Source organism: Canis lupus, chromosome 8, assembly GCF_011100685.1.
Source record: "Canis lupus familiaris isolate Mischka breed German Shepherd chromosome 8, alternate assembly UU_Cfam_GSD_1.0, whole genome shotgun sequence".
NCBI classification, from domain to species: Eukaryota; Metazoa; Chordata; class Mammalia; order Carnivora; family Canidae; genus Canis; species Canis lupus.
Window position 1 is genome coordinate 42,992,776 of NC_049229.1, and position 15,325 is coordinate 43,008,100.

The window sequence follows — 15,325 nt, forward strand, 5'->3', positions numbered from 1 at the left end:
CTCTGCCTCTCTCTCTCTCTCTCTCTCTCGCTCTCATGAATAAATAATTTTTTAAAAGTCTTTAAAAAAAGGAGATAGCAAAGTGTAAATGAGGGATGAATGCGCCAGGGTCAAAAACCTTTTAGGGTTGGGTACAGGTGCCCCATATCATCCTTGACCCGACGCACACTTCTGGAAAACGGTAAGCAAGGAGCAAGGCAAGAGCCATCATGGGAGTGCTGTTGCTTTAATATGGTGTGTGACAAGCAATATCAAAGTTATCCACACTCTCCAATCTCATTCTGACCATTTCTAATAGGTAATATTAAAACTAAAGGGGGAAAAAAGTGTGTGCTAACCATACCTCTGGACTTAAAAATGAGAAGATAAGACACATAAATTCTCTTCCTTAAAAACAGCCATTTCAAAAGATTTTCTTTAATATCATAAAATATTTTCATGGACAAGTGAGCTAGCAAACACACATGCACCAATGTGCCTTCTGACAAGATCCCCCCTGACCCCCACCCTCCCACCCCCACATCAAGGTGGACATGAGATTGGAGAAATGAATACAGCAGATGATACAGAGAGAGAAAAAAATCGATAAAAAGTACGGAATAGAACATTGTGCTTGGTTATTTTCCTATGTCACAACAAAACAAAACGTTTCGGTGCAAACAGTTAATTTTTCCTCTTTTCCATTTAAGTCTGGTGGAGAAAAAAATACTTTTTCTATAATAAAATATGTGGTTTTTTTTGTTTTTTGTTTTTGTTTTTGTTTTTTTTTACTTTTTTTAACATAACTTTTTTTTTTTCTTTTTTGCAGAAAATAATTTTGTAAACTGTCACTTGGCGGGCGGGGAGGCTCGATGCCACGTGGGGTCCCGGCTGGTGCCCGGCTGGAGGCTGAGCGAGGAGACCTAACCCGGGCGGGAGAGGGGGGCAGCGGGGGGCGCAGGGCGGGGGGCGCACAGCGGGCAATGAGGGCGCTGGCCGGGGGCGGGTTAGAGGTCGCTCTCGCCGTACAGCGCCGTGGAGAAGGACATGTAGTCCAGAGCACCCGGCACGGCGTCGGGGCCCGAGTAGGGGGCCATCCGCGCGATGCAGTACTCGGCCTGGTCGGGGGGCAGCTCTCGGCGCAGCTCGTCCACGGTGATGTAGTTCTGCGGAGAAAGCGCAGGGTGGCCGCGGCCACCATCGGGTCACTGGAGGCAGCGGTACCCCAACCGGACCCCGTCCCCTCCCTTCTGCTTCTGGTTAGAGAGGGGTGTGCGCACACACATCCACAGGTGTATCACGTACGCACAGGTTTAGGAGGCAGACACACGCACACCTACACGTGTGTATTTACAAAATATACATTCATTTTAAATCTCCTGTTTGCCATGTCCACACATATGCTGGCCTGCTTCTGAGCTAATCCAAGTGCTAACTGCACCTCTAATTTCATGTATGACTCTAGTCTGCAGTAGCCACGGACTAAAGCAACACCAGCAGGTACTGTGGTGAAACATAGTGGGACCCCGCACCGGCTCAAGCGAGTGCTCTGGAGGTCGTGTAATTTCAGCAAAAACGGTGAGCATCCAAGTGGGACATCACCAGGCAGACAGCTGTGTCAACCATGTTTATAAGATGTGGGCCTGCCCCCACCTGGCCTCGCTCCCAGTCCCAGTCTCTGCTTGCCCATGGCAGGTCTACTGGGGGGTTGCTTATTTTGGGAGTTTTAGGCTCCAGAAGTGCTCAATCGGAGGCTCTGACCCACAGGGTGGCCTCCAACCCCATGGCCTACCTCTGCCAGAGTCCCCTAGGAACCGGTGGGACTCTGGCAGAGTCCCAAGTCTCAAGAAGGTGGGGTTGCCCTCAGGTCACTCCAAAAGTCGGGCAACTAGGCTCCTTTCTAAGGGCCTCCGAGACCCAGAGTCAGGTCAAGCAGGTGGCTTCTGAGGGTCATTCTGGCTCCAAGGGCTAGGGCTCTACTAGGGTGTCCTTGAACTTAAATCAGACCTTTAGAAACCTCCATAGGTTGTCTTTTTCCCTTATAGATCGACACATTTCAGAAATTAATGCTCCCCACTGGCTTTTGCTTTTTATTAACTGAATCTTTTCAGTCTGAAGGAAGGATGGCATAAGGATCACCCTATGGATTTTGCACAACGGAAATATGGCCTCTAGACATCCCCCGCTTGGCCAGTTTCCCCCGGTGTTCCCACTTTCCCATGGCCAGGCAGTGCTTTGCGGGGAACTTGGGAAACTGAACTGACTGCAGCTCCAGATCGACAAATGAGAGACATGCTTCCCTCCTGCTCCCCGCCATCCTTCCACGCCGGTGCCCAGAGTGATGTAAGGGTGAAGTCTGAGTTCTCCGATCGCCCTTCCATCACTAGGGTACATACCCACTCCCCTCTACCCAGCTCTACTCTCATCACTCCATCCCACAAGTGAAGGAGTCCCGCACCCTGGCTGGAGACCCCTTTAAGCTCATATTGTGTCCTAACACCTTAGCTGATCCTAAAGCATTACAAAAATTGATAGAGGTGGACGGCCATGGGAGGCCCAGTGGGAGGAAGGGGCCACAGTGAGGGGAGGATCCGACCTCCCCTCCAGATGCAAGTAGCCCCTGCACAGCGCCCACGCCATGGTAGACCCACCTTGTCCCCAGCCAGGATCTTGAAGGAGGCCATGACTTGGTCGGCTGTGTCTGTGTCGGCTGTCTCCCGAGACATAAAGTCGATGAAGGCCTGGAACGTCACTACCCCCAGGCGGTTGGGATCCACGATGCTCATGATGCGGGCAAATTCTGCCTCTCCCTGGAGAGAAGAGCCAACCCAAGCCTGTCATCCTCTCAGCGACAGCCTGCTGGGAATCTCTCATATGGACCTGAAGCCCCTGGGGCTCAGGCTGTTAGGCTGTTAGGGGGAGCACAGCAGCCCCCTGACCTAGCCTGGGCTGTCCTGAGGGCATCACAGGGACAAGACACCCAAGAATGAAGACTTAGTTCAGGCCTCCCAGCCCCACTCACAGGTTCCCTCAGGAGCAAAGAGTGACAATGCTGACCACAGCTATCATGGCTGCCAGCGCACAGCACGTACTGGTGCAAGAGGCGCTCTTCCAGCTGCTGCATGTGTTTCATTTTATTTCACCCTCCCCACCACCTTATGACGCAAGTCATTATTATTTCCATCAGGTTTCCAGATAAGAAACCTGAGGCCCAGACAGGCTTGGTGACTCATTCAAGGTCACACAGCCAGTAGGCAATAGAGTTGGGATTTACACTTGGATGGTCTGGCTCCAAGGCCTGTGTCCTCCTTACCATGCTGTACTCCCTGTGTGTCAGACACATGTGCGGCACCCATGCAAGTTCCTTCATTTAACCCTGACCACAGTCCTGCAGGGTTCCCCTCACCTCATCCCGGTCCCCAAGCTGGGGGTGGCAGGGCTAGGACCTACTCCTGGGTTCACTGTGTCTAGAGCCTGTGCCCTTGCCCTGCCCTGGGCAGCCCACAAGCTCTGCATTTTGCACCATGGCCCAGGAGTTGCCTGGCTGCCCAGCTCAGGCCCCTGCTCTGCTCTGCTTAGAAGGCCTGCCTGAGGGCAGACAACTGAGAAGGTTGTGAAGGCCAAGGAGTGACAGGTGGGGCTGGAGCCACCACCAGGGCAGAGGCAGAAATCTGTGTGCCTCATAAAAGATGGAAGTAGAGTCAAACCCGACCCAGGAAGTCCAAACCACCAGTCCTTACTGTTAGCCTTGGAGCCAGCCCTGCTATCCACCACGTCAGTGAAAAAGCCCATCTCCACAGTAAGTACCAAAAAATACGCCAGCAGAGACCAAGGTGAGAAGGCCAGACCTCTGGGACACACACAGGCCACGAGGCTGGGCCCCGCCTTCGGGGGTCATCTTCCCACAGACCGGAATCTTGAGGCCCCTCCAGGGAGAGCAGCCCCTAACTTGAGAGCTTCCAGCCTGCCCTGGCCTGGACTTGGCCTCTCTGGCCAGCTGGCTGGCCCTCGTCAGAACAGAGGGTGGGGTTTACATTACCATGTTGTAACCCATGGAGATAAGGCAGGCGCGGAAATCATCCGTGTCCATCATGCCTGTCTTCTTCTGTGGGGGCAGTGGCACCAAGACACAGGAGGGTCAGAGGCAGGAGGAGGAAGGGCCAGCCCAGGGCCAGAAGACAGGGCACAGAAGGCCGGAAGGGGAAGTCGAAGTGTATGGTTGGGGGGTTAGGAAGGGAAAGAAACACAGGAGACACATCCACAGGGAGGAGAGAGGAGGGAGATGCAGAAGTCCGTCCACAGGATGGAGAGTGACGAGGAGAGAGGGAGGTGGGCCCCGAGCAGGTTCCCACGAAAGACGATCGAGGGCAGAAGTCAGAGGTTGAAGCAGTGGGAAGAGGAGCCCGACATGGGCCCGGTGGGGACAGTGGGAGAGGATGAGCCCCAAGGCCCACAGGAAAGGGGAGACAGGGAGATCCAGACAGAGAGAGAAAAGAAAAAGGAGAAACGCGTTATTTCTCGCCCCGGATGCCACCCCTGAGTGTGCTCCATGCAGGAGGCGAGTACCTGGGGGTCGTTGCCAATATCATAACCCAAGCTGATGAGGCAGGCTTTGAACTCCTCGGGACCCAGCGTGCCGGAGTGATCCTGAGGCCGCCGTGCGCCAGGCAGCGAGCCATGCGGTGCCAGGGAGGTGGAGGCCGTGAGGGGAGGGGGGTGGGCCATGCCCCGGGTGGAGGGTGGCGTGTGTGGGGAGACACAGGGACAAAGGCATGCGGATGGAGAGGGTGGAGGGTGGAAAGGGCAGGGGAGGAGGGGAAATAAAAGTGCACACGGTTAGACACACAGACGTGGTCCAGAGGGTGCCCTCTCCCTGGCACACACAGCCCTGCTCCGGGAAGCAGGCCAGAAGGGAGCATGGTGAGCCATGGGGGTGAGAAGCTCCCCCAGAAGTGCCCAGCCCACCCCAGTCCCAATGCCCTGACCCGACTTTCCAAGAGGGCTTCACCCACCCAGGAGGCTGGAGGACGGTGAAGCAGGCAGGGGTGGTGGGCAGCACCTAACCCCATGCTCCTACCCCTCTGGCTACCCAGAAGCCCCAGGGCACTGAGAGGACAGCCCATGTAAAGCCCAGCCTGTCCCAGAGCTAGAATGAAATCCCAGGACTAACACCATCGATGTCCCCACGGAGTCTCCCAAAGGCTGCTGGGGGGTGGGGGCAGGGGAGGGAGGCTCTGCTCCTCTGCCCTGAGGCAAAGGCAAGCATTAGTTCCCAAAGCCAGGGGACAGCAGGCCTGCCCTTGAGGCTATGGTAGCCTTGCTCCCAAGGGCCAACTCCTCAGACAGGAGAGCAAGTGCCAGGGGCCAAAGATCCTCGCTCCGCTCATTACATGAGTTCTTGCTCCAGAAAAGCAGGGAAATTCACAGGACACCAGGACAGGCTTCCTAAGGCCAGTTGTGAGGTGCGAAGAGTCAGAGCAGGATGATAGCACTTCTCGCTCTCCCTCCTCCTCCTCCTCCTCCTCCTCTGCCTCCTCCTCCCTTGCCTAGGAACTGGCCCAGCACGGCTGCCCGTCTCCTGGGTAGTGCCCCCCAGGGCTTTGGGGCAGGGGCCAGGGACTGCTCCAAGTGTAGGGGGAGGGGGCTCTCACCCGGTCAAAGTGGTTGAAGGAGGCCCGAAATTCATTCATTTGCTCCTGGCTGATGCCCTTGGCATCTCGGGTCAGGATCTGATTCTCCACTTCGTTGATGGTCCTGGCGATGGTGGTGAGGAGCTGCTCCCAGCCCACACGGATGTGCTGGGGATGGTGGTGATTGAGGAGCCTGTCAGCCAGGGGCCCCAGGCCTGGGCCTAGGCTGTTCCTGGCTATTCCTCCCCCAACTATTGAAATGGCCTAAGCAATCAGAGCCGGACTTCATCCAGATTGACAGCATCACCAGGACAAGGACAACACATCAGGACAGAGGACCCAGATGATGAAAGGGGAAGCATGGGCAGAGTGGTGGCCTCTGCCTGAGACAGCAGAGACCAAAACTGACAGCATGGGCCAGGTCAGGAAGTAAGCCAAGTTTGGTAGGCGGAAGGATTAAAGAATGAAGCTTGTGTAAGTCCCTGTATATCCCACTCTAGAGCCACACACACAAGCCTTCATGACCCAAATAATTCACCACTTGGAAAGCAGATGCCTCAGTCAGTGTTTGGAGGCCACCCGCATTGAATCGCCAGGATGCTTGTTAAAAATTTAGATTCCTCAGCCCCATCCCAGACCTAGTGAATCAAATTCTGGAGATGGAGTCTGAAAATCTGCATTCTCAAGACAAGCTCCCTGGGAGAGTCAGAAGGAACTGAAGACCCAGAGCTCCAGGGGTGAGGAGCAGTGAGTAGCTCCTCACTCCCAAGTGAGAGTTTGTCCTCCTATGACCACTTTCCTTAGAAGATGAATAAGTCCCAGTCCAGGGGATAGGGGACAGAAGGGGATCTGGAGCTCCCTTCCTGGAGAAGCAAGGTGGGTGCCACCCACCTCCATGGTGTAGTTGGTGTGCTTGTTGTCAAAGATGAGTGCCTCCTGGATGAGCTGGTGGTCACCCTCGAGCTGGTCGATCTTGGGCTTATAGTTGACGATGCTCTTCTCGTACTGTCGCAGGTGGCTGAGCTGGTCCTCCAGCGTCCCGTGCATCTCAATGGAGATCCGCCCTATCTCCTGCTCACCCAGAAGGAAGCCCTTGTCAGACTGCCCCACTCTGTCCCTGGGGTAGGGGCTGGGGAACCCAGGTCATTGATCAGCCCCTCAGAGGCTTCTCATTTCCCATCCCAGCACCAGGAAACCCATCACTGGTAATTAATCGAGAACAAGCAGGGATACACCTTGGTGTGGAAACAGCATCATAGAGGGGTATGGGAGGCATCGTTACACCTCTTGGGTACCTGTCAACCTCAGAAAGGGGCTGCATGTTCAGTTCCTAACCTAAATGTTCACTCCTCTGCTTGCCATTCTAACTCCCAGTGTGAGCCTGTTCCCAACTATCACCCATCCTGGGGACTCTCTCTCTGCCCACAGAGCCAGCTTCCTTGCAGCCTCAGAACACCTGACTTGCCTCCTCCGTGGTCATGCACCTGCTGTCCTGCTCCTAGGGTACCTGCCTCAGCCTGCCTAAATCCTACATGCCCCATGGGCCAGGCCTCTCAGCACCGCTTCTGTCTATACCTCATCCATGTAAACAAAACTTGCTTGTAAAAGCCCTTTCTGTGCACTTGATTGGACCCAGCAGATATTTCCTGAGCACCTACTATGCACCATGTGCTAAGCAGGTGGGGTGGGTGTGAGAGACACACGAATATGAACTGGACATAGTCTCTGCCCTCAGGGAGCTTAGAGGGACACCATGCTCTAACCCAAGCAGTGCCCCTTCCCTCATCTACAGCACCCCAATACCTGGCCCAACAGTTCAACAAAAAATTCCATGCTTGCCCAAAGCTCAGTTCTTTCTGGAAAGATCATTCTTTTTGACAAAGCTCTCTGCTCAGGAGGAAGGGAGACGTGGTCAGCCAAATGAGCCAAAGGATAAATAAGCTAGTCAGTTCCCCAGGCACTCATCCTTCTATGGGACTTTCTCATGTGGCTCTTCAGTGACATCTGGGTGTGGGTCTTTGCTCCCAAACCAGAGATTGGAATCAATCCACTGGCCTAGTCTACAGGCTACACACCCTCTGTAGAGCAGCAGACCAATTGTGGGCTTAGGATCGGCATTCCTCCCTGGGTCCTGCCTAGGAGGAGACAGGGCAAGCCTGATGGGCTGGGATGGTGCTGGTAAGGGGTGGAAGCCCCATCCCTGCCTCCGGTATTGGGACCCACCTCCATCTTGGTCTGAATCCAGGGCCCGATGACATTGGCCTGGGCTGCAAACTGCTTACGTAGCCTCTCATTGTGCTGTTGGCGAGCGTGCTCCTCCGTCAGGGCCTGGTCCCTCCGTGGCACCAACTGCCGCACCTGGGGTGGGAACAATCGTGGGCCATTGGGGATGGGCCAGCCACCTGTCCCATACTTCAGATGAGGAAATGGAGGAGCCATGAAGGGAAGGAGCCAGTCAGTACTAGAACAGGAGTCAACAAGTTGACCTGTTCCAGAAATTCCATCATTCCTTAACTTGACAGATGAGTGCTAACCATGTGATAATGAAAAAAATAGAATCAATGAAAATCAATAAAAATCAACCAAAAAAGGGACAAAATCCCTGCCCTTATAAAACTCACAATGGCAGCCAATGCCCCCCCAGCCCTTGGACTCACGTGGTCCCATTTGCCATTGATCTCCTGAGGAGTGATGGTTGTGTAGGGGTTGGTGCCTGCCATGTTGACGTGGTAGGTCTGGACAATCTTGGACACCTCGTTGTGGATACCTAGGATGGCCAGGCGCTCCTTGTCGGCATCAGGGAGGGTGGCCTTGAACTGCTCATGGGCTGTGGTCAGTCCCTGGAGGCAAGAGAAGTACAGTGAATGGTGTCTCCTGTGGGCAAGATGAACTAAGGGAGCCCTACAGGTCCCAGGATAGAGGTGGGCAGAAAGGCCACTGAGGCTTGGCCCCATACCAGCTAGGAGACCCAGAGGCATCAACCAAGGATGCTCATGGCTGAGAACCAGGTGACTGGGGCTGGCCATGGGGAGGTGAGGGCAGAGCCATCAAAGCAACAGATTCATGGTTAGGGCTGGTGAAGTCAGGAGCAACTACCCTAGAGTGTGCACTACCCCACAGTCAGGTCAGGGACAGGGGTGCCCCGTGTTTCCTCCCCAGGTAACCTCCCGCAACCTAGGCTTCCTTTACAGAATCTTTTAAATCTAATCCCCTGTAGCCGTATAAAAGAATAAGGAAGCTGTTTATTGCTATGCAATGAGATCCAAAACATTAAGTTAAAAAGAAAGGTTTAGAATACAGTATATAATAAAAAATGCTTTTTGTCTTAAAAAGGAGTATGAGGAGGGCAGCCCCAGTGGCTCAGCGATTTAGCGCCACCTTCAGCCCAGGGCATGATCCTGGAGACCCAGGATCGAGTCCCGCATTGGGCTCCCTGCATGGAGCCTGCTTCTCCCTCTGCCTGTGTCTCTGCCTCCCTCCTTCCCCCCCCCCCTCTCTATCTGTCTCTCATGAATAAATAAAATCTTTAAAAAAAAAAATAAAAAGGAGTGTGGGGAAGAAGGCATTAATAAGTAAATATATTTGCTTGCATATGCAGAGACTATGTGGGCATACTGCTTCCCTCTAGGGAGGGCCCTAGGGTTGGAGGGAGAATTTATGGCATATCCTTTTTATCTTCTAGATTTTATACCATCTGTATATATTACCTAATCAGAAATAAATAAAATGTAATTCTTTTGATGTATAAAATCTTTGGATGCTCCCCCCATCCATCTATCCTCTCCCTACACAACAGTCCTGCCAGAGTGAGGTTTACAGGGTGAGGTTTCCACAGGTGCCTGGGGAAGTCGGCCTTCACTGGTGTGGGGTTTGCAGCACACCTGGATCTCCTCAATGGTGTGCACGATGAAGGTGTCCTGTAGATCTTCCATGGCCCCCTCCATCCAGTTGTTGAAAGGTGCAGCCCGCTTGGCATACTCCAAGTACAGCTGGTCAATGGTCTCCAGCAATTTCTCTGTCCGCTGGGAGTGACAGTTGAGGGGAAGGGGTGGACAGGGAGATATTCAGCAGAGTCATATTTAAAATCACCACTCCCTGTCCACCCCCAGAGACTCCAAGGTCCTCCCAGCCAGACTCAAGACTTCAGTCTAAGTCTAGAAGCACCAGACTAAGTTCTCCGAGACACTGGTTCTTAATATAGGGTCTATCACCATCCCACATTGGGATCACCCAGCCTGACCCCCATCTGATCTGTAGAATAGGAAAGTTCTCAAATGGCTGGGGTTGCACTGCAAAGTATACTAAACCAGGGGGATGAGGTATGGTTAGGGCCAGAGACAAGGCATCTCCATCAATGCAATGCCCAATGCAGTGCCAGAGTGAATCCTCAACAGTCAGGCCAGAGCAGTTCCAGGGAACACAGTGGAGCCTTTTGGCCCAAAGCAAAGGGAATCACAAAGCAGGAAGAGGCAGGCACGCAAAGCTGCTAGAGGCAGGTCTCCCATCTCCCTCAGGGGTCCTTACCTCCAGAGCTTCCCTCCGCTTCTGGGTTAGCGCTCCCAGATTGTCCCACTGGTCACAAATCTTTTGGCACCGGGCATTGACACTGGGTGAGTCGTAATAGTCCAGCTCACTAAAAGGGAAGAGACAGGAAGAATCAGGTGACCCGGGGGGGTTACCTGCATGGCCTACTCTCCTCTCCCTGGGTCTGGGGATGTGAGTGGTACACGGAGGCTGGGCGTGCTCCCTTCATTAAGACCTTCCAGGTGCGCCTCCCACCCCTAACTCCTTGGCTTTCAGAAGATTGCTGGGCCAGTTCTCTCTAAGGGCCCCTGCCACACCTCAGCTGGAGGCGATGCCAGTCTTGACCTCAGTGCCCAATGGCAACGAGCCACTGAGACCTAGCAAGAGCTATGGGCAAACCTGGTCATCCTCTGGTCCTGTGCTAGTTACAGGTGACTGGATGCCCTCAACAGTAGGGTCATGGGCTCACTCTCCATCTGGGGGGACACTCATAATCTTCTGCATTGACGCCCTTCCCACCCAAGTGTCCACTGTACCCATCACCCTCCTCACTCTTCATAGCTACACTCCACTTCCCACCACTGCCCCAACCCTTGCCAGGCCATGCCTACTTGAGCTCCTGTGCGATGGCGGCAATCTGCTCCACACGGTCCTGGTGGGCAGCCAGGTCACTCTCAAAGGCCTCGTGCTTCTTGAGCAGGGCCTTGATCTCCGAGAGAGTGGCAGTCTCATAATCCTTCTGCCGTAGCATAGCCTCTTTGCCTGGATTCGGAGAGAGGGGGTACAAGGCTGAGCAGAAGCTAGAGGCCCCATGTTCTTGGCCCCAGGAGCCCCATTTCCGGGGTTATGTCCCCAGATGTCCATCCTACAGCAATCAGTCATCTGCAGTTTGAGAAAGCATCCACTGTGAGGCTGGCTCAGGGAAGTTACTACCTTCTATGGAACATGTGTAGGGCCATGAGGAGTAGTTACATACAAAGGCTATGCAGGACTAAGCCCTGTGGCATAGCCAGGAAAAAACAAGCCAGGCACCGCAGGGATACCCCATCTTTTAGCGTTTCTCCAGCTACTGTTGCTAGCTCCCAGCAGCCCTGCAGGGACTGCTCCCCTTAATTACTCTCAGGATGGGGTCAGCATGTCCAGTGCACTCTACACCTGATCCATCAGTGGCCATGACCTCCTCTGACTGATAGGGGCACTGCCCTCTCTTTCGGAGCAAGGCTTGCATTTCTTGGATTGCAGTTTCCCAGGAGGAAATGGGATGAGGAATGAACCTCCTGGGACTACTGATATATGAATGTCTGCCAGCTGTCATGTGAAGCACCTGGTACAGGACAGGGGCTGCCCTGGCTCTGCCCACATGTGCACCCTCTACATCTGGGCCTGTCAGGGATGCTCAACCCTGCTCAGGCTCTGGAGGCGGAAAGACTGTGCCCAATGTGGCCTTTCTTTCCTTCCCTCTACTTTCTTTCTTTTTTTTTTTTTAAGATTTTATTTATTCATGAGAGACACACAGAGAGAGGCAGAGACACAAGCAGAGGGAGAAGCAGGCTCCATGTAGGGAGCCCCATGTGGGACTCGATCCCAGAACTCCAGGATCATACCCTGAGTGGAAGGCAGACTCTCAACCGCTGAGCCACCCAGGCATTCCTTTCTTTTTTTTTTTTTTTTTTTTTTTAAGGATTTCATTTTTAAGTCATCTCTACGCCCAAGGCAAGGCTCAAACTCACAACCCCAAGACCAAGAGTCTTCTGACGGAGCCAGTTGGGCACCTCTCTACTTTTTTTTCTTTAGTCAGAATATTAATATGACAGGTTTAGGAGGAAAAAATTATAGATGAGCCTATTTATCAACTCCTTTCCAGTCTTTCCTTGTACGGCTGCTGTGTTAAAACCAGAAGATATATGTAAGTTGTGTTTCCTGCTTTTCAAACATTCAGCAGCACGTCATCAGAGTCTCTGCTCTGGCTCCAGGTTTCATGTGTGCCTCCCCCGGAGGCTGAGCCACCACTGGCATGACCACTTGCCACCCTCTTGTGGGGTGTTCAGGCCTCTCCACTTATGCTGTTAGAGAGGGTCTCACAGCGAATATCTCTAGACATGTGATTTCCCCACATTTAAAATGAATGCTTTAGACAGCCTCAAGAACTCCTGGGTCAGCAGGCAATAACACTGTTAGGCATGCATAGCCAGATCGCTTTGCCCAGAGGCTGTGCCAGCAATGACTGCCAGCATGTCAGCAATGCTCATGTCCTAGCTGGTGGCTTGCTGGCTGATGGGGCCAGTCCCTGCTCTGCACCTTCCTGTGAGCTGTGCCTTGGCCCCAGAGAGGCCATGATAGAAGCACATGGGTGAACTGGGGCAATCTCCACTTCCATTCTGCACCATGCACACCTAGATACGGAATTTCATACATGTGCAATGGGCTGGGTAGCAGCGACCTCTCATCATTGTGTCCTCATGGCATGGAGCTGAACCGGCCCGCTCAGGCTGAGTCAAGCCCACTTCCATCCCCTACCAAGCCACACTGCTCCCAAGTGGCCACAGGGTATACCTGTCCCTAACCGTCTCCAGCCTAGGATCTGAAGAGCACAATGGAGGCTAATGGGGGAGTGTGGAGACATTGCATCCATCCGCCAGGAGGGTCTGCCTGAGGCTCCAGCTGAAGTGGCTGGAGGACCCCAGCAGACGAGCAGTGTGGATCCCACTCCAGCCCTTGCCCGGGTTCTGAGGAAAAGACTATCAGGAAGAGGGAAGGCAGTGGAGCAAAAATCCTCAGAGCTCCCATTCACGGAGTGTGTTCTACGTGCTGGGCACTCAGTGAAGCATGAAATGCACTTATCATATTTACTCCTACAACAACCCTATGAGGAGATATGCCCAGTTGAACAGTGTCCCCTTGAAACTCATGCCAACCCAGAACTTCAGAATCTGACTTTATTTGAAAATAGGGTCTTTATAGATGCAATGAGTTAAAATGAGATCATATTAAGACTAGGGAGGGCCCCAAATCCAATGACTGGAGTTTTTATGAGAAAAAGAAGGAGAGGGCACCCAGGTGGCTCAATTGGTTAAGGTCTCCCTACGGCTCAAGTCATGATCCTGGGGTCCTGGGATCGAGCCCCACGTCGGGCTTACTGCTCAGTGGGGACCTGCTTCTCCCTCTCCCTCTGCCCCCTGCCCTGCTCGTGCTCTCTCTCTAATAAATAAATAAAATCTTTAAAACAAAGAAACAAAAAAACTAACAGTGAATTACACACACAGCACTGTCATGTGCCAGGAATCCTTCTCAACGCTTCGGATGTACTCATTCATTCCATTCTCATAAACCCAGCAAGTTGGCTCTGTGATCATCCCCACTTTACAGACGAGGAAGCAGAGATGACCAAAAGGCTAATGGACTTGTCTAATGACAAGGAACTAGTAAGAGACAAAGCAAAACAAAGAGCAGGAGAGAAAGGAGCTGTGTGGCTGGCGGTCCAGCTGGCAGAGCGCGAAAGCGGAAGCCCCGGGGCGGCGGGCGGCTGGGCTGGCCTTACCGTCCGTCCAGGCCTCGTGGATGGAAGCCTTCTGCCGGAACTTCTCTGCCAGGTGGTCGAGCCGCTCCAGCCTCCGGATTTCATTCAGCAGCCACTCCTCGTAGCCTTTCTCAGCCTGCTCTAGACAGCCCCAGGCATTGTTGATGTCCTGAAGGGATGGGAAGCACAGGGTCAGCCCCTCCTGGCCCCCGAGGCCCCCCACAACTGCCCTGTGCCTTCTAGAAGAAGCCCCTTCCCCATCTCAGCCATACACTGGTGTTCCCTGAGCTCCTGGACACCAGCCTCCTGGGCAGGGAGTGAGGCCCAAGTCCACATGGGCCAGCCAGCTACAGGGCTTTGGGCGTGTAGGCCTGTGGGGAAAGAGCCCGACCCCTCTGTGGCCCAGGATTCCAACCAATCACAGAGGATGTAGGATAAGGCAGGGGAAAAGAGCAACTAACGAACAAGGCAGGCAGGCATGGGAGCCTCCCAGGCTCCCCCACATTTCTGGATCTGCTCTCGGGCTCTGGGCAGTAGCCTGGAGCCTGCAGGGACCCTGGTCTGGGCAAGCTGGCCAAGCACCTGAGAGAGTGACAGCTGCTGAGCACAAACCCACGGCCCTTTAGACAGGAAGCCACCCACAGGGTCACTCCTGCAATTAGCACAGGGTGCGTGCTGGGCAGATATGGGCTGAACTGGCCTGTGTGCCATCCGGGGGCCCCAGGGACAGGCTGCCTCCACCCAGAGTAGGGGGTGCTTCTAACTCACAGAGCACCCGCCCGGTAGTGGGGCTCTAGCCACCTAAGACCTACTGTTTCAGCCTGAAATCTGTAAAAAGACTACAATTTTCCAAAGTGCATACACAACAGGGCCTGTTTCCTCTCCTCCAGGGTCCCCCAGGATCCTGCCTCCTTACAACGCCGTCTGCCTGCTTTGCCCATTCCCTGCCCTTCCCACCTTATATGCCCACACCTCATAACTTCTCATTCACTTTGGTGAATTTTTAAATTTTCTTTTGCATGTTTCTCTGGCTCACAACATTTCTCCCCAAGTCTGAGGGTAAGGTAAGGGGGAAGGAGAAAACATAAGTAACCTAAATTTAACAACTTGGAAAGCCATTCACAATATAATTTTAGTTTTTTTTTTTTAAGCAGCTTATTAAATAAAACATGCTTTAGGATTTCCTTAAAAATTATACTTACGTAGACTAAAAGAATCTTTTCTAAAAAGCTTTTTTTCTTAAGTAGACTCCATGCCCAGCATGGAGCCCAAGTAGACTCCATGCATGGAGTTCACAGCCTGAACTCACAACCCTGAGACCAAGGCCTGAGCGGAGATTAAGAGTTGGACGCCCAAACAACTAAGCCACCCAGGCATCCGGTAAAAAACATTTTTAAGTTGATATTGGGCAGTTAAGATTATGAGTAATTTTTATTTTCTGTATCTTGCCTATTTGTATCTTTGAAATACCCTACCCCCCTCCAAAATCCCTTAACTTGCCTAAGATAACACATTTTTTAAAAGTGCTTTAAAAAGATTCTACAGCAGTAAAAATTATCCTAATTGCTACTGAATTGTGGCCTGTTTGGTTCAATATGTCAAGAGGCATTTTGAGGGACACCTGGGTGGTTCAGTGGTTGAGCATTTGCCTTTGGCTCAGGGCATGATCCTGGGG

General features: G+C 53.0%; 1 protein-coding gene across 5 annotated transcripts in view; it reads right to left on the reverse strand.

Moving 5' to 3' along the window:
• Positions 1-724: 724 nt before the first annotated feature.
• ACTN1 (actinin alpha 1) overlaps positions 725-15,325 on the reverse strand; it is a 93,263-nt gene continuing 78,662 nt past the window's right edge. For 3 of the 5 annotated variants that reach the window (XM_038545049.1, XM_038545050.1, XM_038545051.1), the window contains exons 11-22: positions 13,672-13,819; positions 10,745-10,895; positions 10,134-10,242; positions 9,491-9,631; positions 8,267-8,449; positions 7,833-7,967; positions 6,501-6,680; positions 5,631-5,777; positions 4,546-4,626; positions 4,019-4,084; positions 2,631-2,789; positions 725-1,145 (exon numbers count right to left, since the gene is read on the reverse strand). In XM_038545049.1, coding sequence (XP_038400977.1) covers positions 987-1,145; positions 2,631-2,789; positions 4,019-4,084; positions 4,546-4,626; positions 5,631-5,777; positions 6,501-6,680; positions 7,833-7,967; positions 8,267-8,449; positions 9,491-9,631; positions 10,134-10,242; positions 10,745-10,895; positions 13,672-13,819 — 1,659 coding nt within the window. In that variant the 3' untranslated portion in view covers positions 725-986. The remainder of the gene's footprint in view (positions 1,146-2,630; positions 2,790-4,018; positions 4,085-4,545; positions 4,627-5,630; positions 5,778-6,500; positions 6,681-7,832; positions 7,968-8,266; positions 8,450-9,490; positions 9,632-10,133; positions 10,243-10,744; positions 10,896-13,671; positions 13,820-15,325) is intronic. The other 2 variants (XM_038545053.1, XM_038545052.1) reach the window with 2 other exon arrangements.